The sequence below is a fragment of the Macaca fascicularis genome, chromosome 19, assembly GCF_037993035.2.
Source record: "Macaca fascicularis isolate 582-1 chromosome 19, T2T-MFA8v1.1".
Taxonomy (NCBI): domain Eukaryota; kingdom Metazoa; phylum Chordata; class Mammalia; order Primates; family Cercopithecidae; genus Macaca; species Macaca fascicularis.
This window is the reverse complement of record NC_088393.1, coordinates 11,048,418-11,071,602: the sequence shown is the minus strand read 5'-3', so window position 1 is coordinate 11,071,602 and position 23,185 is coordinate 11,048,418. Positions and strand designations below refer to the sequence as shown.

Below are 23,185 nucleotides of genomic sequence, written 5' to 3'. Positions count from 1 at the left end.
CCAGCCTGGGCAACATAGTGAGACCCCATTTCTACAAAAATTAGGCAGTTGTGGTTACGCATGCCTATAGTCACAGCTACTGGGGAGGCTGAAGGAGGATTTCCAGAACCTAGGAGCTCAGGGCTGCAGTGAGCTATTTTTGCATCACTGCACTCCAGCCTGTGTAATGAAATCATGTCTTTTAGGTAAACATAAGAGGTTTTTTGGTGTTTCTTTTTTTTTTTTTTTTTTTTGAGATAGAGTCTTGCTCTGTCACCCAGGCTGGAGTGCAGTGGCATGATCTCGGCTCACGGCAAGCTCCGCCTCCTGGGTTCACGCCATTCTCCTGCCTCAGGCTCCCAAGTAGCTGGGACTACAGGTGCCCGTCACCACACCTGGCTAATTTTTTTTTGTATTTTTAGTAGAGACGGGTTTTCACAGTGTTAGCCAGGATGGTCTTGATCCCCTGACCTCGTGATCCGCCCACCTCGGCCTCCCAAAGTGCTGGAATTACAGGCGTGAGCCACTGTACCCAGCCTTTCTTTTCTTTTTTTTTTTTTGAGATGGAGTCTCAGTTTGTCACCCAGGCTGGAGTTCAGTGCCACAATCTTGTCTCACTACAACCTCCGACTCCTGGGTTCAAGCGATTCTCCTACTTCAGCCTCCAGAGTAGCTGGAATTACAGGCACCCGCCACCACACCCCGGCTAATTTTTGGTATTTTTAGTAGAGATGGGGTTTCACATATTGATCAGGCTGGTCTTAAACTCCTGACCTTGTGATCCACCCACCTCAGCCTCCCAAAGTGTTGGAATTACAGGCGTGAGCCACTGCGCCCGCCCGTTTTTTCATTTCTTCTTGAGACAGGATCTTGCTCTGTTGCCCAGCCTGAAGTACACTGGCATAATCACGGCTCGCTGCAGCCTCAATCTCCTGAGCTCAAGTGATCCTCTTGCCTCAACCCCTCACCCGAGTAGCTGGGGCTACTGGTACACCACACCAAACATGTTTTGAATTTTTTTTGAGAGATGATTTCTCACCATGTTACCCAGGCTGGTCTCAAACTCCTGGGCTCAAGCAACCCACCTTGGCCTCCCAAAGTGCTGGGATATAGGCTGGGCACAGTGACTCGCACCTGTAATCCCAGCACTTTGGGAGGCCGAGGCAGGTGGATCTCTAGAGGTCAACATGGTGAAACTCCGCCTCTACTAAAAATACACAAACAAAAAAAATTAGCCAGGCATGGTGCTGCGCACCTGTAGTCCCAGCTACTCGGGAGGCTGAGGAGGGAGAATCACTGGAACCCGGTAGGCTGGAGGTTGCAGTAAGTTGAGATCGCGCCACTGCACTCCAGCCTGGGTAACAGAGCAAGACTCCGTCTCAGAAAACAAAACAACAAAAACAAAGTGCTGGGATACAGGTGTGAGCCTCCACACCCGGCCTAAAATAAGAGTTCATTTTGCCTGGTTAGTTCTCTGCATAGTTCTGGGACACACCTATTTTTCAGCCTTATAGCAACCTTGCAAGGTAGGTTTCCTAATCTGCATTAGACAGATGAGGAAATTCCAGACAGGGAGTACCTTGTCTCAGTGTCCGAGCCAGGACATTAGCCTAAGCTTCAGGCCCCAGGAGGAACCGGCTTGGTATCTGACCCCTCCAGACGGGTCTGGCAAAGCCGGGCCAACAGCCACTCCCACGGGGGTCTGCATTCGTGGCTGGAACGATGCCAGGGTGCCGTTTGTGCCCATAAAAGGCTCCAGACGTGCTGGTCCCGGCCCTGGTCCCGGGCATGTCCCCAGGCGCATTCTTGATCCCTGAAAGGCTGGATGGGCCCCGGGGCCGGGCTGGGGGGCGTCTGGCTTTGGGTTCAGACTGCAGCGCTCCACCTTCCGGGAAACCTTGGAACTGCAGGCAGCCACAAAAAACCCGATGTTTTCGGGACAGCTATCCCAGACTGGGGGGACCCCGAGTCCCTGCTGGCCACGCTCAGAGTGCCCCTGGAGGCCACACGCACAGGAAACCAACCAGTTGGAACACAGGCACACTCTCTTATGAGTTTTCTACAAAATTTAAAAAGCACCCAGTTCGGCCAGGCGCAGTGGCTCATACCTGTAATCCCAGCACTTTGGGAGGCTGAGGCGGGCGGATCACCTGAGGTCAGGAATTTGAGACCAGTCTGGCCATCATCTGGAAACCCCGTCTCTACTTAAAATACAAAACTAGCCTGGCATGGTGGCGTGCACCCTTAATCCCAGCTACTAGGGAGGCTGAAGCAGGAGAATCACTTGAACCCAGGAGGCAGAGGTTGCAGTGAGCCGAGATCATGCCATTGCTCTTCAGCCTGGGCAAAAAGAGGGAAACTCCATCCCCCCCACCACAAAAAAAGCGCCCAGTTCCCCTTCCTTGTGGTGATCACAGTGGGACTCCTGGGGACCTTCCAGAGCTAGTCTGTGGATTCGCCTTGCCAAAATGAAATGTAAATACACCTCCTGTCTTTTTGCACAAATTTATCACTGTTCTGGATATTGCTTTGTTGACTTAATAGTATGTCTTGGCTGGGCATGTTGGCTCACGCCTGTAATCCTAGCATTTTGGGGGGCTGAGGCAGGAGGATCTTTTGAGCCCAGCGGTTGGGGACGGGCCCACACAACATAGGGAGACTCAGTTTCTAGAAATGATTTAAAAATCACCCTGGTGAGCTGGGCACGGTGGCTCATGCCTATAATCCCAGCACTTTGGGAGGTCGAGGCGGGAGGATTACTTGAGGCCAGGAGTTAGAGATCAGCCTAGCCAACACAGTGAAACCCCATCTCTACTAAAAATGCAAAAAAAAAAAAAAGCTGGGCGTTGTGACAGGTGCCTGTAATCCCAGTTACTCAGGAGACTGAGGCATGAGAATTGCTTGAACCTGTGAGGCAGAGGTTGTAGGGAGCCGAGATCATGCCACTGCACTCCAATCTGGGTAGCAGAGCGAGACTCTGTCTAAAAAAAAAAAAAAAGGCCGGGTGCGGTGGCTCAAGCCTGTAATCCCAGCACTTTGGGAGGCCGAGACGGGCGGATCACGAGGTCAGGAGATCGAGACCATCCTGGCTAATATGGTGAAACCCCGTCTCTACTAAAAATACAAAAAACTAGCCGGGCGAGGTGGTGGGCGCCTGTAGTCCCAGCTACTCGGGAGGCTGAGGCAGGAGAATGGCGTAAACCTGGGAGGCGGAGCTTGCAGTGAGCTGAGATCCGGCCACTGCACTCCAGCCTGGGCGACAAAGCGAGACTCCGTCTCAAAAAAAAAAAAAAAAAAAAATCACCCGGGCATAGTGGCACATGCCTATGGTCCCAGACACTGGGGAAGCTGGAGTAGGAGGATCACCTGAGCCTGGGAGGTCGAGGCTGCAGTGAGCTATGATTGCACAACTGCACTCCAGCCTGGGTGATACCGCAAGACCTGTCATACACACACACAAAAAAGTATATCTTCTAAAATATTGCACACCCACACATTTTTTTGTTTGTTTTTTGAGATAGGGTCTTGCTGTGTTGCCCAGGCTGGAGTGCATTGACACAATTACGGCCCACTGCAGCCTGCATCTCTTGGGCTGAAGCAATACTCCTCCTGCCTCAGCCTCTTGTGTAGTAGCTGGGACCACATGGTCCACACCACACCTGGCTCACAACCACAATACAGCTCACAACCACACACAGCTAATTTTTTTTTTGAGGCTGGTCTCAAACTCCTGAGCTCAAGTGATACACCTGCCTCAGACTCCCAAGTACTGGGATTACAGATATGAGCCGCAGCGCCTGGCAATACCCACACATTTTGTAATGTCTTGCTCTTAGTCAGCTTGGGCTGCATAACACATACCATAGATGGGGTGGCTTAAGTTCCAATAATTACTTTTGCATAGTTCTGGAGGGTAGGAAGTTCAATATCAGAATGCCAGCCTGGGGCCGGACACTGTGGCTCATCCCTGTAATCCCAGCACTTTGGGAGGCCCAGGCAGGTGGATCACCTGAGGTCAGGAGTTTGAGACCAGCCTGGCCAACATGGTGAAACACCTGTCTCTACCAAAAATACAAAAACAAATTAGCTGGGCGTGGTGGCAGGTGCCTGTAATCCCAGCTACTGGGGAGGCTAAGGCAGGAGAAACACTTGAACCCGGAAGGTGGAGGTTGCAGTGAGCTGAGATCACAACATTGCACTCCAGCCTGGGTGACAGAGTAAGACTCGGTCTCAAAAAAAAAAAAAAAAAAAAAAAATGGGCCGAGCACCGTGGCTTACGCCTGTAATCCCAGCACATTGGGAGGCTGAAGCAGGTGGATCACAAGGTCAGGAGTTCGAGACCAGCCTGGCCAACATGGTGAAACCCCGTTGCTACTAAAGATACAAAAAATTACCTGGGTGTGGCGGCGTACATATGTAATCCCAGCTACTTGGGAGGCTGGGGCAGGAGAATTGCTTGAACCTGGGAGGCAGAGGTTGCAGTGAGTGGAGATCGCACCACTGCACTCCAGCCTGGGTGACAGGGCGAGACATCATCTCAAAAAAACAGAATGTCAGCATGGTTGTGTTCTAGCGAGGACTCTCTTCTGAGCTTGCAGACAGCCGCTTTCTCACTGTGTTCCCACATGTTGGGGAAAGAAATGGAGAGCAGGTTGGGTGAGGTAGCTCACACCTGTAATCCCAACCCTTTGGGAGACCGAGGCAGGTGGATCAACTGAGACCAGGAGTTCAAGACCAGCATGGCCAACATGTTGAAACCCCTCTTCTACTAAAACTACAAAAAGTATCCGGGTGTGGTGGCACACATCTGTAATTCCAGCTACTCGGGAGGCTGGGGCAGGAGAATCGCTTGAACCCAGGAGGCAGAGGTTGCAGTGAGCAAGGAGATCGCACCACTGCACTCCAGCCTGTCTCAAAAAAAAAAAAAAAGAAAAGAAAGAAAAGAGAGAGAGCACTCTCTGGTGTGGTCTTCCTATAAGGACATTAATCCCATCATGAGGTTCCCACCTTCATGACCTCATCTAGACCTAATCACTTCCCAAAGGCCTCACTTCCAAATACCATCCCATTGAGGGTTAGGGCTACAACACATGAAAAGGGGGTACGGGCGCATAATTCGGTCCATAGCACTTCTTTTTTTTTTTTTTTTGAGACAGAGTTTTGCTCTTATTGCCCAGGCTGGAGTGCAGTGGCCCGATCTCGGCTCACTGCAACCTCCACCTCCTGGGTTCAAGTGATTCTTCTGCCTCAGCCTCCTGAGTAGCTGGGATTACAGGCATGTGCCACCATGCCCCACTAATTTTGTATTTTTAGTATAGATGAGGTTTCACCATGTTGGTCAGGCTGGTCTCGAACTCCTGATCTCAGGTGATCTGCCCTCCTCGGCCTCCCAAAGTGCTGGGATTACTGGCGTGAGTCACCGGGCCTGGCCGTTTTTTTACATTAAAAAAATGGAGGCCTGGTCAGGTACAGTGACTCATGCCTGTAATCCCAGCACTTTGCAGGGCCGAAGCAGGAGGATCACTTGAACCCAGGAGTTTGAGACCAACCTGGGCAACATAGTGAGACACTATCTCTACAAAAAATAAAAAACTTAGCTAAGTGTGGTGGCATACACCTGTAGTCCCAGTTACTTGGGAGACTGAGGCAGGAGGATCACTTGAGCCAGGAGTTCGAGGCTGCAATGAGCTGTGATTGCACTGCTGCATACCAGCCTGGGTGATAGCAAGACCCTGTTAAAAAAAAAAAAAAAAAAAAAAAAAAAAGAAGGCCGGGTGTGGTGGCTCATGCCTGTAATCCCAGCACTTTGGGAGGCCGAGACGGGCGGATCACAAGGTCAGGAGATCAAGACCATCCTGGCTAACATGGTGAAACCCCGCCTCTACTAAAAATACAAAAAAAAATTAGCTGGGCAAGGTGGCGGGCGCCTGTAGTCCCAGCTACTCTGGAGGCTGAGGCAGGAGAATGGCGTCAACCCAGGAGGCGGAGCTTGCAGTGAGCCGAGATCACGCCACTGCACTCCAGCCTGGGCGACAGAGCCAGACTCTGTCTCAAAAAAAAAAAAATAATAATAAGTGGGGCATGGTGGCTTACACCTGTAATCCCAGAACTCTGGGAGGCCAAGTAGGGAGGATTGCTTGAGCCCAGGAGTTCGAGATCAGCCTGGGCAACATGGTGAAGCCCCAGCTCTACAAAAGAAAGAAAAAAAAGCAGGGGAAAAGAAAAAGTTAGCTGGGTGTGGTAGTGAGTGACTGTAGTCTCAGCTACTTGGGAGGCTGGGGCAGCAGGATCACTTGAGCCCAGGAGGTCAAGGCTGAAGTGAGCTATGATTGTGCCACCGCACTCCAGCCTGGGTGACAGAGCAAGACCCTGTCTCAAAAAAAAGATAAATAAATAAAATAAAAGAGGAGTCCGGGTGAGGTGGCTCACGTCAGTAATCCCAGCACTTTGGGAAGCCGAGGCAGGCGAATCACGAGGTCGGGAGTTCAAGACCAGACTGACCAACATGGTGAAACGCTGTCCCTACTAAAAATACAAAAAATTAGCCGGGCGTGGTGGCTCAAGCCTGTAATCCTAGCTGCTCGGGAGGCTGAGGTAGGAGAATAGCTTGAACCTGGGACTTGGAGGTTGCAGCAAGCTGAGATCGCACCACTGCACACCAGCCTGGGTGACAGTATGATACTCCGTCTCCAAAAAAAAAAAAAAAAAAAAAAAAAAAGAAAGAAAAAGAGAAAAGAAAAAATAGAAGATCTAGGTACATATCCATGCAGTAAATGTGTTGCTCCTTTTAACTGGCTGCATAGTATTTCTTAGCAAGGAAGTGCCACCACTGATTAAGCCAGGACTCTACAGAGGGACATGTGAATGGGATCCAGTCTTTTTGCCATGATATGCATTATAATGCAATAAATGTGTGTGCACATGCTTCCTCCTGTATGTGTGCGAGTGCACCTTGGATAAATCTCTACAAGCACCTGGCTCACCGGACCTGTAGGTTTGATTTTGAGAGATATTAGAAAGGTTGTTTTCTGAAACGTGCCAGGAGGGTGCTGGTTACAACCTTGGCCACTCAACGTCTTCACGGACTATCTGGGGCGCCCCCCTGAGGAGCTGTCTGGAACTGCAGACTGCAGCTACACGCAGCTACACGCAGCTACACGCAGCTACACGCAGCTACACGCAGCTACACGCAGCAAGGATTTCGGGTAGCCGGGTAACTCTAACATAGCCCTACACGTGATTCCTTCCAGAACCTGAGCCAGGACGTTCAGTTTTTCAAATTCACCCTGGAGGCTCCAGAGACCTAGAGTTTCCATTTATTATTCACTTACATGGCGAAACCCCATCTTTTTTTTTTTTTTCCCCTTTTGAGAGGGAGTCTCTCTCTGTTGTTCAGCCTGGAGTGCAATGGCAGGATTTCGGCTCACTGCAACCTCTGCCTACCCACCACTACACCCGGTTGATTTTTTGTATTTAGTAGAGACGGGGGGGGGGGGGGGGGGGTCTCACCATGTTGGTCAGGCTGGTCTCGAACTCCTGACCTCAGGTGATCCACCCGTCTTGGCCTACCAAAGTGCTGGGATTACAAGCATGAGCCACCGCGCCTGGCCTCTCTATCTTTTTAAAGTAATGATAATTTAGATGACATTTAGACGAATTCTTTTCTTTTTTTGAGAGGGAGTCTCACTCTGTTGCCCAGGCTGGGGTGTGGTGGCGCGATCTCTGCTCACTGTAACCTCTGCCTCCCGGGTTCAAGCAGTTATCTGCTTTAGCCTCCTGAGTAGCTGGGATTACAGGCGCCCGCCACCACGCCCTGCTATTTTTCGTATTTTTAGTAGACATGGGGTTTCACCATGTTGGCCAGGCTGGTCTTGAACTCCTGACCTCGTGATCCACCTGCCTCGGCCCCCAAAGCGCTGGGATTACAGGCGTGAGCCACCGCACCCAGCCTAGATGAATTCTTTAAAATAAACTTACAGGCCGGGCGCGGTGGCTCAAGCCTCTAATCCTAGCACTTTGGGAGGCCGAGACGGGCGGATCACGAGGTCAGGAGATCGAGACCATCCTGGCTAACACGGTGAAACCCCGTCTCTACTAAAAATACAAAAAATTAGCCGGGCGAGGTGGCGGGCGCCTGTAGTCCCAGCTACACGGGAGGCTGAGGCAGGAGAATGGCGTAAACCCGGGAGGCGGAGCTTGCAGTGAGCTGAGATCCGGCCACTGCACTCCAGCCCGGGCGACAGAGCGAGACTCCGTCTCAACAACAAAAATAAATAAATAAATAAAATAAAATAAAATAAAATAAAATAAAATAAACTTACATACATTTATTTAAAAGTTAATGTTACATGATGAACGGTGTACATGACAAATCAGTATCCCCAGTCATGAAAAATGGCAATGGAATGGTTTCTATCTCTTGGGCGCTAGTATTCACACTTAGGTTTATGTTATTTTATTTATTTATTTATTCATTTTGAGTCTGAGTCTCGCTCTGTCGCCTAGGCTGGAATGCAGTGGCGCGATCTCGGCTCACTGCACGCTCTGTCTCCCGGGTTCACGCCATTCTCCTGCCTCAGACTCCCGTGTAGTTGAGACTACAGGCGCCCGCCAACACGCCCGGCTAGTTTTTTTTTTTTTTATTTTTAGTAGAGACAGGGTTTCATAGTCTTAGCCAGGATGGTCTCGATCTCCTGACCTCATGACCCGCCCACCTCGGTCTCCCAAAATGCTGGGATTACAGGCATGAGCCACCGCGCCCGGCCCCGCATTTAGTCTTAATGATAATCTGGTAGATAGGTGCTATTATATTACTACCTTTTACAGAGAGGAAACTGAACCACAGAGAACTAAGTAAGCGCCTACTGGCACTGAACTGGCAAGAGGCAGATTCGGGGTTTGAACCCCCCCTAAAGACGGGTGCCACACGCCTTTTGATAGGAAGTAAATCAAAAATAAAGACAAGGAAGGCCGAGCGTGGTGGCTCACGCCTGTAATCCCAACACTTTGGGAGGTAGAGGTGGGCGGATCACGAGATCAGGAGTTCGAAACCAGCCTGGCCAACATGGTGAAACCCCATCGGTACTAAAAATACAAAAAATTAGCTGGGCATGGTGGCGGGCACCTGTAATCCCAGCTACTCGGGAGGCTGAGGCAGAAGAATTGTTTGAACCTGGGAGGCAGAGGTTGCAGTGAGCCAAGATCAAGCTACTACACTCCAGCCCAGGTGACAGTGCAAGACTCCGTCTCAATTAAAAACACACACACGCACACACGCGCACACACACACGGAAAACCCAGGGCCTGGACCCAACGCCTCACACCTATAATCCCAGAACTTTGGGAGGTCGATGGAGGATCTCTTAAACCCAGGTGTTCAAGACCAGCCTGGGCAACATCGCGAGACCCCCGTCTCTACAGAAAAAAAAAAAAAAAAAAACCTAAAAATTGGCCGGTTGTGGTGGCGCGTGTCTGTGGTCCCAGCTACTCAGGAGGCTGAGGTGGGAGGATCGCTTGAGGGCAGGAGCTCGAGGCTGCAGTGAGCCGCGATGGCGTTACTGCACTCCAGCCTGGGCGTGCAGATCCGAGCGAGACCTTGTCTCTAACGGAAAAGAGAGAGAGAGAGAGAGAGAGAGAAAGGAAAACAAGGAAGGAAGGAAGGAAAGAAGGAAAGCAAGAAGGAAGGAAGGAAGGAAGGAAGGCAGGCAGGCAGGCAGACAGGCAGACCCAGCGAGGTAGACAATTTTCCCTAGATCCTGTGGCCGCCAGACCACGAGGCAGGCGCTGTGCGTCGTTAAAAGAATAGCAGGTGGTGGCGCGCAGCCCCGCCAGGAGACGTCCGGCGAGGAAACCAGGAGATGGAAGAGACAGTGAGAAGGGGGGCCAGGCTGTGCGTCCCCGCCCGATGCCCCACTCCTCGCCGACGGGCGCCGGGCACCTGCGGGAAGGGCGGGAGAATCGCCGCTCCTTCCCCGCCGCGCCCTCTCCGCCCTCTCCCCGCCTCCTTTTCGGGCGTCCCGAGGCCTCTCCCCAACCGACAACCGAGACCCCGCAGGCCACGCAGCCCTGGCGCCGAGGCCCCCCGACGGCGGAGGCGCCCGCGGGTCTCCTACAGCCAAGGTAAGGCAGGAATCTTCCGGACCCGGCCGCGGACCCCCGGGCTTCCCGGAAGCGCAGTGTGCGGGTGGCATCACCGTACCCGGAGCCCCTGCGCGCCCCGGACATCCCCACCCCGAGGGACCCCCTACGGAGGCGACCCGGTGGCCGAGGTGAGCGCTCCGGCAGCAGCGACGGGGAGGGGTGTCCACCCCATCCCCGGTGCGGGCCGGGACGCGCGGGTCTGGAACTCGGGGTTCAGACTCCCCGCGACTCGGACCACGCGGCTGAGCGCGCCCAGGGCCGCGTGCCCCCGCCCCGCGGCCATGCTGGCAGCAGTGGTGGCCGCGCAGCTCGGCGACCGCAGGCGTGGGCGGGGGCTGGGGAGCGGCCCTCCGCGGTCCCTACCGCCCGAGGCCAGGGCCCGGGGACTTTTATTGTGACAAGGCGGGCGCCCGGCTCTGCTTAGTCATGGTGACCTGCGCGCGCTCCGCGCCTCCCCCACGCGCAGCGATGGAGGCGCCGAGGCTCGGCAGTGGAGGCGGAGCCGGAGCGCGGCCATGGCGGGGTGAGTGAGGCGGGATGTACCCGGGCTGCGGGCATCGCGGGCCGCGAGCGCCCCTGCGGTCGTGCCCGGAGACCAGGAAACCGGGCGCCACGGCTCAGGGAGCCTCCGAGTTCCCCACCAGGACTCGGAGGGCCAGGAGGGCGAGGCCTGGGTCCAATCTTTTTGTTGGACGGCGCAACTCTCGGGGTGGCCCGGGAGCGGCGGAAACCGAGCGAGAGAACCCGGAGGCGTGGAGCAGACGGAGGCCCGGGGCCTCCGAGGCGTTGGGGGGCTCAATCTGCGTTCTGGGATTGGCAGCCGAGACGCCGCGGCGGGGTCACTTCCTCGCCTCTCTGGGCCTGGTGGCGGCTCAGGAGGGGCATGCGCAGTCGCCCACTTGTCGCTTTGTAGGGTGGGGGAAGTGCCCGGTGCCCAAGGGGCATCGTTGACCGATTGGCCAAAGACCAAGACGCAAGCCCAGGGCCTTGGCACCGGAGGGGGGGCCGAGTGGCACCCAGGGAGGGTGGAGAAGGCCGCTCTGGCAGGCACGGTGGCACGGGCATTTAGCCAACCACCCGTGTACTGACCCCTGCGCAGTGCCAGGCCCCAGGCGGGAGGCACAGGAGAGGGTTGGCCCGACGCCAACCTACATAGGGTTCCCTGCCATTTGCGGCGCTGGGGCCGGGGACGAGAGACAGTCGATCAACAGACAAGCAAAGGAGGTCATTTCAGTTCCTGACAAGCTCAGTGATGACAATAGAACAGGGAAGAGGGGACTCTGAGTGGAGCCCCAGAAAGAGGGGAGTGAGAACTTGCAGATCCACTTGTGGGGAACCACTTGGAGATCCCCCACTCCTTTCAAAACATAACTCATGTCTGCGCACAGCAGCCTATGCCTGTAATCCCAGCATTTTGGGAGGTCGAGGAGGGGGATCACTTGAGACCAGGAGGTCGAGACCACCCTGGCCAATATGGTGAAACCCCATCTCTACTAAAAATACAAAAAATTAGCCCATGGTGGTGGCTGGTGCCTGTAATCCCAGCTGCTCAGGAGGCCAAGGTATGAGAATATCCTTTTTTTTTTTTTTTTGAGACCAAGTCTTGTTCTGTTGCCCAAGCTGGAGTGCAGTGGCGCGATCTCTGCTCACTGCAAGCTCCGCCTCCCGGGTTCACACCATTCTCCTGCCTCAGCCTCCCGTGTAGCTGGGACTACAGGCGCCCGCCGCCATGCCCGGCTAATTTTTTGTATTTTTTTAGTAGAGACGAGGTTTCACCGTGTTAGCCAGAATGGTCTCCATCTCCTGACCTCGTGATCCGCCCACCTCGGCCTCCCAAAGTGCTGGGATTACAGGCGTGAGCCACCGCGCGGGACTGAGAATATCTTGAACCTGGAAGGCAGAGGTTGCAGTGAGCCAAGATCGCACCACTGTACTCCAGCCTGGGCAACAGAGCGAGACTCTGTCTCGAAAAACAAAACACAAAACACATAACTCATCTCCTGGCCCTCCAGGCTCCAGGGGTTTCCATGAAACCCTTCCTTAAGTCCTTAGCTCTCACTGCACTCCTTCTCAATTCTCCAGATTGACTGTCTCAGCCTCTGAGCCACTGCACTTGCTATTTCCTCTGCCTGGAAAACTACTCCACAGCCTCCCACTTTATGATAATTTTCATCCTTGTCTCAGCTCTAACCTCACCTTCTCAAAGAAGCTTGGCCTGTCAGATTTTTAAAAACTGCACCCAGGGCCAGGCACGGTGGCTTACGCCTGTAATGCCAGCACTTTGGGAGGCCAAGGCAGGCGGATCACTTGAGGTCAGGAGTTTGAGACCAGCCTGGCCAACATGGTGAAACCCAGTCTCTACTAAAAATACAAAAACTAGCTGGGCGTGGTGGTGGGCGCCTGTAGTCCTAGCTACTCGGGAGGCTGAGGCAGGAGGATCGCTTGAACCCGGGAGGCAGAGGTTGCAGTGAGCCAAGATCGAGCCACTGCACTCCAGCCTGGGTGACAGAGTGAGACTCCATCTCAAAAAAAAAAAAAAAACTGTACCTGATTCTCACATTGTCACAATGCTGTTGTAATTTTCTTCATGAAGCTGATTTTCCAGGTCTTGCTTATTTTAGTTTATGATTGTTCCTCCCCACAGGTGTCAGCTCCAGCAGGTAGGATTTTTGTGTGTTTTGCTCACTGCTGTGTCTTCAGCACCCAGATCAGTGCCTGGCATACAGTAGGTGCCCAACAAATGGTGAGGCGAATGAAGGAATGAGCCCGACATGCTCTAGAAAGGGAAAGGCCACCAGATTACTGAAACAGAGTGATCAAAGGGAAGAGGTGGCAGGGGCTAATTGCGTAGGGCTTTGCAGGCTGTTGAGGAGTTCAGTTTTACTAGGTACTGTGGGAGGCATTGGAGGATCCAGAGCAGGGGAGAGACATGACCTCATCTATGTTTTAAGATGGGCTCTTGGGCTGGTCAGGTCAGGGGGATGTTTGCAAATTTGCAAATGGACTCTGCTTCACCTACTCTGCAGGAAAACTGACCTAGGAATTGCTTTATCTTACAAAAGGAGACCCTGCAGGTGCTGGCCCAGCCCCAACCCGTGCCCCCTGCCCTGTGCTCTCTCCCCTCCAGGCCCCTGAGTGCCAGAGGTGGTGGTGTTGCTTATCTTCTGGAACCCCATGCAGCCAGATCCCAAGCCTAGCAGGGCTGGGGCCTGCAGCCGATTCCTGCCCCTGCGGTCACAGTGCCCTGAGGGGTCAGGGGACGCGGTGATGTATGCCTCCACTGAGTGCAAGGCGGAGGTGACGCCCTCCCAGCATGGCAACCGCACCTTCAGCTATACCCTGGAGGATCATACCAAACAGGCGTTCGGCATCATGAACGAGTTGCGGCTCAGCCAGCAGCTGTGTGACGTCACACTGCAGGTCAAGTACCAGGACGCGCCTGCCGCCCAGTTCATGGCCCACAAGGTGGTGCTAGCCTCATCCAGCCCCGTCTTCAAGGCCATGTTCACCAATGGACTGCGGGAGCAGGGCATGGAGGTGGTGTCCATTGAGGGTATCCACCCCAAGGTCATGGAACGCCTCATCGAATTCGCCTACACGGCCTCCATCTCCATGGGCGAGAAGTGTGTCCTTCACGTCATGAACGGCGCTGTCATGTACCAGATCGACAGCGTTGTCCGTGCCTGCAGTGACTTCCTAGTGCAGCAGCTGGACCCCAGCAATGCCATCGGCATCGCCAACTTCGCCGAGCAGATTGGCTGTGTGGAGTTGCACCAGCGTGCCCGGGAGTATATCTACATGCATTTCGGGGAGGTGAGCGGGGAGGTGGGGCTGGGGGCAGTGTCAGGAGAAGGACCAGGGATGGATGAGTGCTCATCACTGTCTCCCCTTGAGATGTGAAGGCAGGAACCTGGAGGAAAAGGAGGTTCTGGGCTGGGCACGGTGGTGTAGTCCCCACAGTTTGGGGGGCCTAGGTGGGGGGATTGCTTGAAGCCAAAAGTTCAAGACCAACCCGGGCAACATAATGAGACCCTGTCTCTAAACAAACAAACAAATAAACAAAAAACAACTGGGGGCCGGGCGCGGTGGCTCAAGCCTGTAATCCCAGCACTTTGGGAGGCCGAGGCGGGTGGATCACCTGAGAATGGGAGTTTGAGACCAGACTGACCAACATGGAGAAACCCCGTCTCTACTACAAATACAAAAAAATTAGCCGGGTATGGTGGTGCATGCCTGTAATGTCAGCTAGTCGGGAGGCTGAGGCAGGAGAATCACTTGAACCCAGGAGGCGGAGGTTGCTGTGAGCCAAGATCGCACCATTGCACTCCAGCCTGGGCAACGAGAGCGAAACTCAGTCTAAAAAAAAACAAAAAAAAAAAACTGAGGCCAGCCGTGGTGGCTCACGCCTGTAATCCCAGCATTTTGGGAGGCTGAGGTGGGTGGATCAGCTGAGGTAAGGAGTTCAAGACCAGCCTGGCCAACATAGCGAAAACCCATCTCTACTAAAAATATAAAAATTCGCCAGGCCTGGTGGTGCGCGCCTGTAGTCCCAGCTGCTCAGGAGGCTGAGGCAGGAGAATCACTTGAACCCGAGAGGCGGAGGTTGCAGTGAGCCGAGATCAAGCCACTGCACTCACTCCAGCCTGCGCGACAGAGCGAGACTCAGTTTCAAAAAAAAAAAAAAAAATTAAAAAACAACTGGGGTTCTGAGTTCCTTGTCTACGCGTGTGGGGACACTGGTGAACAGCTGGGGAAGGTGAGGTCTTCATGTGTCTCTGGGCTCCCTAGTTTCTCTGGGGTCAAAGGTGGGGACAGAGTGCAGTGAAAAGCAGCCAAATCCTGGGGCAGCCCAGCCTTTCGGACAGTCAGCAAATGTTTATTGAACACCCATTACAGGTTGCAAGCTGTAAGCCTGAACCTTAGTCATGTTTTCTTTGGTCCACGCAATGTCCTTACCATTTTTGGTTTCATTTTCGTTTCTCTGAAGGAAATTATCTATAGAAATTGATAAGAGAGGGCAGGGCCCAGTGGCTCATGCCTGTAATCCCAGCACTTTGGAAGGCTGAGGCGGGTGGATCACCTGAGGTCAGGAGTTTGAGACCAGCCTGACCCAATGTGGTGAAATCCCATCTCTATTAAAAATACAAAAAAAAAACTAGCCAGATGTGGTGGCATATGTGGTGGCATAGTCCCTGCTACTTGAGAGGCTGAGACAGGAGAATCGCTTGAACCGGGGAGGTGGAGGTTGCAGTGAGCCGAGATCGCACCATTGCACTCCAGCCTGGGTGACAGAGCGAGACTCTGTCTCAAAAAAAAAAAAAGCCCTGGCTCAGTGGCTCATGCCTATAATCCCAGCACTTTGGTGACGCCCCGCCTCTACTAAAAAACAAAAAATTAGCCGGGCGTAGTGGTGGGCGCCTGTAGTCCCAGCTACTCCAGCTACTCGGGAGACTGAGGCAGGAGAATGGTGTAAACCTGGGAGGCGGAGCTTGCGGTGAGCAGAGATTGCGCCACTGCACTCCAGCCTGGGCGACAGAGCGAGACTCCATCTCAAAAAAAAAAGATTTTAAGACCAGCCCTGGGTGCAGTGGCTCATGCCTATAATTCCAGCACTTTGGAAGGTGAGGGGAGTGGACCACTTGAGGTCAGGAGTTCTAGACCAGCCTGGCCAATATGGTGAAACCCAGTCTCTACCATAAAAATATGAAAATTGGCTGTGCATGGTGGCACACACCTGTATCCCCAGCAACTCAGGAAGCTGAGGTGGGAAGATCGTTTGAGCCCAGGAGTTTAAGGCTGCAGTGAGCTATGATCGTGCACTCCAGCCTAGGTGACAGAGCCTGTCTCAAAAGCAAAAACAGTCCAGGTCCGGTGGCTCACACCTGTAATCCCAGCACTTAGGGAGGCTGAGATGGATGAATCACCTAAACTCAAGAGTTCAAGACCAGCCTGGCCAACGTGAAGAAACCCCATCTCTACTAAATACAAAAATTCCAGCCTGGCCAACATAGTGAAACCCCGTCTCTACTAAAAGTAAATACAAAAAAAATTAGCCACTGTGGAGGCACACCCCCGTAATCTCAGCTACTTGGGAGGCTGAGGCAGGAGAATCACTTGAACCCTGGAGGCGGAGGTTGCAGTGAACCAAGATCTCACCACTGCACTCCAGCTTGGGCAACAGGGTAAGACCCCATATCAAAATAAATAAAAAATTAACTGGGCATGGTGGTGGGCGCCTGTAATGCCAACTACTTGAGAGGCTGATGCAGGAGAATCGCTTGAACCTGGGAGGCGGAGGTTGCAGTGAGCCTAGATCACACCACTGCACTCCAGCCTGGGTGACAGAATGAGACTCCGTCTCAAAAAACAAACAAAAACCAAAACCAAATGATACCCCAGGATACACCATCTATTGAGTCTCTGCCCCATTTCCCTGAGTCCTAATGACATACCTGGCGCATAGTATTAACCTTTTTTTTTTTTTTTTGAGACGGAGTCTTGCTCTGTCACCCAGGCTGGAGTGCAGTGGTGCAATATCGGCTCACTGCAGCCTCCACTTCCTGCCTCCCGGGTTCAAGCGATTCTTCTGCTTCAGCCTCCCCAGTAGCTGGGAGGCAACCGTGTGCCACGACACCCAGGTAATTTTTATATTTTTAGTAGAGATGGAGTTTCACCATATTGGCCAGGCTGATCTCTCAACTCCTGACCTCGTGATCCACCAGCCTCGGCCTCCCAAAGTGCTGGCATTACAGGCGTGAGCCACCGCGCCCGGCAGTATTAACTCATTTAGTCATCACAGTGTATGCGGTTCCTATTATTTGAATCTCCATTTAGCAGATGAGGAAGCTGAGACTGTCAGCCGCAGTGGTGAGTTACTCATTATCCCTGTCCTGCTTGGTGAGGTGTGGGGGCGACTCGGGAGTCAGCCCGTCCCACTGTCGCCCACTGCAGGTGGCCAAGCAAGAGGAGTTCTTCAACCTATCCCACTGCCAACTGGTGACCCTCATCAGCCGTGACGACCTGAACGTGCGCTGCGAGTCCGAGGTCTTCCACGCCTGCATCAACTGGGTCAAGTACGACTGCGAACAGCGACGGTTCTATGTCCAGGCGCTGCTGCGGGCCGTGCGCTGCCACTCGTTGACGCCGAACTTTCTGCAGATGCAGCTGCAGAAGTGTGAGATCCTGCAGTCCGACTCCCGCTGCAAGGACTACCTGGTCAAGATCTTCGAGGAGCTCACCCTGCACAAGCCCACGCAGGTGATGCCCTGCCGGGCGCCCAAGGTGGGCCGCCTGATCTACACCGCGGGCGGCTACTTCCGACAGTCGCTCAGCTACCTGGAGGCTTACAACCCCAGTGACGGCACCTGGCTCCGGTTGGCGGACCTGCAGGTGCCACGGAGCGGCCTGGCTGGCTGCGTGGTGGGCGGGCTGTTGTACGCTGTGGGCGGCAGGAACAACTCCCCCGACGGAAACACCGACTCCAGCGCCCTGGACTGTTACAATCCTATGACCAATCAGTGGTCGCCCTGCGCCCCCATGAGCGTGCCGCGCAACCGCATCGGGGTGGGGGTCATCGATGGGCACATCTATGCAGTCGGCGGCTCCCACGGCTGCATCCACCACAACAGTGTGGAGAGGTGAGTGGCAGGTCCTGGGCGTGGGCTCTGAGGGTCCTACTGGCAAGTCCCAAGACACTGAAGTCCGGGGATTCTTCCTGAGGCTGCTTCCTCTCCCTGTCTTCAGGGAGTGGAGGCCTCAGGATGAAGCTAAGCTCCTTGGAGAGTTCTAGTCCGTGACCTTGGATTCTGTGCCTGGAGCTGGGAAATGCTTAGGGGACTGTCACAAACCCATATGGTTCCTTTGTGCAGATTTGGAAAAAGTTCCATCAGTTCGAAATTGTTGGGTACGTGTGGTGGCCCATACCTGTAATCCAGGACTTTGGGAGGCTCAGGTGGGAGAATTGCTTGAGTCCAGGAGACTAGCCTGGGCAATAGAGTAAGACCCTGTCTCTCTTGCTCTGCTGCCCAGGCTGGAGTGCACTGGTGCCATCTTGGGTCACTGCAACCTCACCTCCCAGTGATTCTCCTGCCTCAGCCCACGGAGTAACTGGGACTATAGGTGCCTTCCATCACGCCTGGCTAATTTTTTTTTTTTTTTTTTTTTTTTTTGTAGAGATGGGGTTTCACCATGTTGGCCAGGCTGGTCTCGAACTCCTGACCACTAGAGATTCCCCCACCTCAGCCTCCCAAAGTGCGAGGATTACAGACGTAAGCCACTGTGCCGGACCTCAAGGACTATTTGAGCATTAAAGAGTGATGCTGAATCTGTGATTTCTCCTTTCTAAGATGTTATCTTGTCATCTGTGAAGTGGGGGATATGGCTGAGCCACTAGGGGTTTATCAGATGTGGTTTTTTGTTGTTGTTGTTGTTGTTGATTTTGAGATGGACTTGCTCTGTTGCCCTGTTGCCCAGGCTGGAGTGAAGTAGCGCCATCTCTGCTCACTGCAAGCTCCGCCCCCGGGGTTCACGCCATTCTCCTGCCTCAGCCTCCGGAGTAGCTGGGACTACAGGCGCGGGCCAACACACCCGGCTAATTTTTTTGTATTTTTGGTAGAGACGGGGTTTCACCGTGTTGGCCAGGATGGTCTCCATCTCCTGACCTCGCGATCCGCCCACCTCGGCCTCCCAAAGTGCTGGGATTACAGGCGTGAACCACCGCGCCCGGCCATCAGATGTGTTTTTGAACTTGAGCAATTGATGGCGAGGATGCTCAGTTTCCTCATTTGGAAAATGGAGTTGCTGATACCTCAGTCCTTGGAGAATGACTGCAAGCACTAGAGTTCTAGTGGAGGTGGGCACAGTGGTGTGCACCTCTAGTCCCAGCTACTCAGGAGGCTGAGCCAGGAGGGTTCCTGGAGCTCAAGAGTTTGAAGCTGCAGGCTGGGCGTGGTGGCTCATGCCTGTAATCCCAGCCCTTTGGAAAGCTGAGGCAGCCTCAGCTTTCCAAAGGCAGATCACTTGAGGTCAGGTATTAGAGACCAGCCTGGCCAACATGGAGAAACCCAATTTCTACTAAAAATACAGAAATTAGCCAGGCATGGTGGCAGGTGCCTGTTATCCCAGCTACTTGTGAGGCTGAGGCTGGATAACTGATTGAACCCAGGAGGCGGAGGTTGCAGTGAGCCATGCTCTCACCATTGCACTCCACGTCAAAAAAGAAAAAGTTTGAAACTTCGGTGAGCTGTGATTGTGCCACTGCACTCCAGCCTGGACAACAGAGCAAGACCCTGTCTCTTTTTTTTGTTTTTTTTTTTTTTGAGATGGAGTCTCTCTCTGTCGCCTAGGCTGGAGTGCAGTGGCACGATCTCAGCTCACTGCAACCTACACCTCCCAGGTTCAAATGATTATCTCACCTCAGCGTCCCGAGTAGCTGGGATTACAGGCACCTGCCATCACACCCAGCTAATTTTTTTATTTTTAATAGAGACAAGGTTTTACCATATTGGCCAGGCTGGTCTTAAACTCCTGACCTCAGGTGATCCACCCTCCTCGGCCTCCCAAAGTGCTGGGATTACAGACACGTGCCACTGCGCCTGATGACCCTGTCTCTTTAAAGGAAGAAAAAAAGGGAAAAAAGGGGTATCAGGCCTTTAAGTATTCCACGAAGGTCAGCTATAATGGCCATTGTCCCCATTTTTCTTATGCCCTTGCAGGTATGAGCCAGAGCGGGATGAGTGGCACTTGGTGGCCCCAATGCTGACACGAAGGATCGGGGTGGGCGTGGCCGTCCTCAATCGTCTGCTTTATGCCGTGGGGGGCTTTGACGGGACAAACCGCCTTAATTCAGCTGAGCGTTACTACCCAGAGAGGAACGAGTGGCGAATGATCACAGCAATGAACACCATCCGAAGCGGGGCAGGTGGGTGGGGACGGTAGTGAGGGGAGCATCCAGGAACACCCCCACCATCCTGGGGTGAAACTGAGCCAGGCCTGGGAGAGACCCCCTGTTGCAACCCTCACCCTGAGATAACCACAGAAGCACTGGATTCTGATAGAGTCCAAGCTTCTCTCTCTCCATGCTTCATTTCTGAGGGTGAGAAGGGAGAGGAGAGAGGAAAGGTCTCCCTCAAGGAGGTGATGGCTGGGGCTCCCAAAGCCAGTCCTCCAGAGTCACCTTCTCTGCACGGTGCCCTTTAGGCGTCTGTGTCCTGCACAACTGCATCTATGCTGCCGGGGGCTATGATGGTCAGGACCAGCTGAACAGCGTGGAGCGTTATGACGTGGAAACAGAGACGTGGACTTTCGTAGCCCCCATGAAGCACCGGCGAAGTGCCCTGGGGATCACTGTCCACCAGGGGAGAATCTACGTCCTTGGTGAGGCCCTGGGGGTGGGGAAGAGTCCCGACTAGCCCCATCTCTTGTGGACTGTGGCTGCTTTTGCTTTTTTGCTTTCCTTTTTTTTTTTTTTCTTCTTAGAAACAGGGTCTCGCTCTGTCGCCCAGGCTGAGTGCAGTGGTGTGATCACAGCTTGCTGGAGCCTCAACCTCCTGGGCTCCAGCCATCCTCCTGCCTCAGCTTCCCAAGTAGCAGGGACCACACGCATGCACCACCACACCCGGCTAATGTTTGTTTTTTTGAGATGGAGTCTCGCAATGTTGCCCAGGCTGGGGTGCAATGGCATGATCTCAGCTCACTGCAACCTCCGCCTCCTGGAGGTGCAAGCAATTCTCCTGTCTTAGCCTCCTGAGTAGCTGGGACTATAGGTGTGTGCCACCGCACCTGGCTAATTTTTTGTATTTTAGTAGAGATGGGGTTTCACCATGTTAGCCAGGCTGGTCTCGAACTCCTGACCTCGTGATCCACCCACTTCAGCCTTCCAAAGTGCTGGGATTATAGGCGTGAGCCACCGCGCTGGGGCTTTTTCTTTTTTTGAGACAGGAGTCTCGCTCTGTTGCCAGGCTGGAGTGCAATGGCGCGATCTCAGCTCACTGCAACCTCCGCCTCCTGGTTTCAAGCGATTCTCCCCCCTCAGCCTCCCATGTAGCTGATATTACAGGTGCCCACCACTATGCCCTGCTAATTTTTATATTTTAGTAGAGATGGGGTTTCACCATGCTGGTCAGGCTGGTCTTGAACTCCTGACCTCAGGTGATCTGCCCACATCAGCCTCCCAAAGTGCTGGGATTACAGGCGTGAGCCACCACACTCGGCTTAATGTTATTTATGTATTTATTTATTTTTGAAACGGAGTCTGGCTCTGTCGCTCAGGCTGGAGTGCAGTGGCGCACTCTCGGCTCACTGCAAGCTCTACCTCCCAGGTTCATGCCATTCTCCTGGCTCAGCCTCCCGAGTAGCTGGGATTATAGGCACCTGCCACCACGCCCGGCTAATTTTTATTTTTTTTTGTATTTTTAGTAGAGATGGGGTTTCACCATGTTAGCCAGGATGGTCTCAATCTCCTGACCTTGTGATCTGCCCACCTCGGCCTCCCAAAGTGCTGGGATTACAGGCGTGAGCCACAGCACCCGGCTGTTTTTATTTATTTTTATTTTATTTTTTTGAGACAGAGTTTTGCTTGTGTTGCCCAGGCTGGAATGCAATGGCGTGATCTCGGCTCACTGCAACCTCTGCCTTCCAGGTTCCAGTGATTCTCCTGTCTCAGCCTCCCTAGTAGCTGGAACTACAGGCACGCACCACCACGCCTGGCTAAATTTTTATGTTTTTTTTGGTAGAGATGGGATTTCACCATGTTGCCCAGGCTGGTCTCAAATTCCTGGACTCAAGTGATCCACCCACCTCAGTCTCCCAAAGTGCTAGATTTACAGGCTAAGCTACCGCGCCTGGCCTTTTTTTTTTTTTTTTTTTTTTCTTCAGTAAGAGACTAGAGTTTTGCTATGTTGCCCAGGCTGTCCTCGAACTCCTGGCCTCAAGCGATCCTCCCGCCTCAGCCCTGCAAAGTGCTAGGATTATAGGCGTGAGCCACTGCGCCCGGCCTGCTTTTGCATCTCACAGCTGCTTCTCCCTCTTTCTGTCCCCTGCTCTTGGATGTGGTGTGACAGGTGGTGACCGTCCCTTCTGTTCTTCCTGCAGGAGGCTATGATGGTCACACGTTCCTGGACAGTGTGGAGTGTTACGACCCAGATACAGACACCTGGAGCGAGGTGACCCGAATGACATCGGGCCGGAGCGGAGTGGGCGTGGCTGTCACCATGGAGCCCTGCCGGAAGCAGATCGACCAGCAGAACTGTACCTGTTGAGGCACTTTTGTTTCTTGGGCGAAAATACAGTCCAATGGGGAGTATCATTGTTTTTGTACAAAAACCAGGATTAAAAGAAAAAAGACAGCACTGCAAATAACCCATCTTCCGGGAAGGGAGGCCGCGATGCCTCAGTGTTAAAATGACATCTCAAAAAGAAGTCCAAAGCGGGAATCATGTGCCTCTCAGCGGAGCCCCAGGAGTGTCCAAGACAGCCTGGCTGGGAAAGGGGGTGTGGAAAGAGCAGGCTTCCAGGAGAGAGGCCCCCAAACCCTCTGGCCCTGGGTCCCACCCACCCAGCCAGCCACGCCGGCAGCCCTCACCTTGTGATTTGTTCTTGGATACCTGGGAGGGGGCCAATGGGGGCCTCAGGCGGAGGCCCCCTCTGGAAATGTGGTTCCCAGGGATGGGCCTGTACATAGAAGCCACCGGATGGCACTTCCCCACCGGATGGACAGTTATTTTGTTGATAAGTAACCCTGTAATTTTCCAAGGAAAATAAAGAACAGACTAACTAGTGTCTTTCACCCTGGCTCTGGGCTGGAGGTCTGAAACCCGGGGCCAGAAAGGGCTCTTCTCCTGAAACACATTCCTCTTTGACTTAGGGCTGGTATTTGAAACCGTTTTGTAATCTTTGCCCATCGCATTTTGATATGTAGGGCATCTTTCTCCCCATAGGCAAGCCACACAGCTGTCCTTCAGTTTCAGCTGCCTTGGAAGACAAGGAGCTAATTCCTAGTCACATCTCCCAGGGCTCCCCAAGCTCATTTTTTTTTTTTTTCCTTTTATTTTGAGACAGAGTTTTGCTC

General features: G+C 53.4%; 1 protein-coding gene across 6 annotated transcripts; it reads left to right on the top strand.

The window, feature by feature from the left end:
- The first annotated feature begins 9,808 nt into the window (after nt 1-9,808).
- Nucleotides 9,809-22,903, top strand: KEAP1 (kelch like ECH associated protein 1). Of its 6 annotated transcripts, none has more exons than XM_045381079.2 (6): nt 9,809-10,098; nt 13,247-13,932; nt 17,071-17,756; nt 19,833-20,038; nt 20,317-20,493; nt 22,210-22,903. In XM_045381079.2, the coding sequence occupies exons 2-6, from the start codon at nt 13,294-13,296 to the stop codon at nt 22,374-22,376; spliced, it is 1,875 nt and encodes a 624-aa protein (XP_045237014.1). In that variant the 5' UTR covers nt 9,809-10,098; nt 13,247-13,293; the 3' UTR covers nt 22,377-22,903. The 6 variants fall into 6 exon arrangements, with proteins under 6 accessions (XP_045237014.1, XP_073881960.1, XP_073881963.1 ...); XM_074025859.1 differs by having other exon boundaries at nt 9,809-10,247; XM_045381080.2 differs by lacking the exon at nt 9,809-10,098 and adding an exon at nt 10,612-10,642.
- The last annotated feature ends 282 nt before the right edge of the window (nt 22,904-23,185 follow it).

What these genes read in the sequence shown, in the direction of transcription:
- KEAP1 (XM_045381079.2), top strand. Translation starts at nt 13,294, where the DNA reads ATGCAGCCAGATCCCAAGCCTAGCAGGGCTGGGGCCTGCAGCCGATTC. An exon ending in CACCACAACAGTGTGGAGAG is followed by an intron (nt 17,757 to 19,832) that starts GTGAGTGGCAGG and finishes ATGCCCTTGCAG; the next exon opens with GTATGAGCCAGAGCGGGATG. An exon ending in CACCATCCGAAGCGGGGCAG is followed by an intron (nt 20,039 to 20,316) that starts GTGGGTGGGGAC and finishes GGTGCCCTTTAG; the next exon opens with GCGTCTGTGTCCTGCACAAC.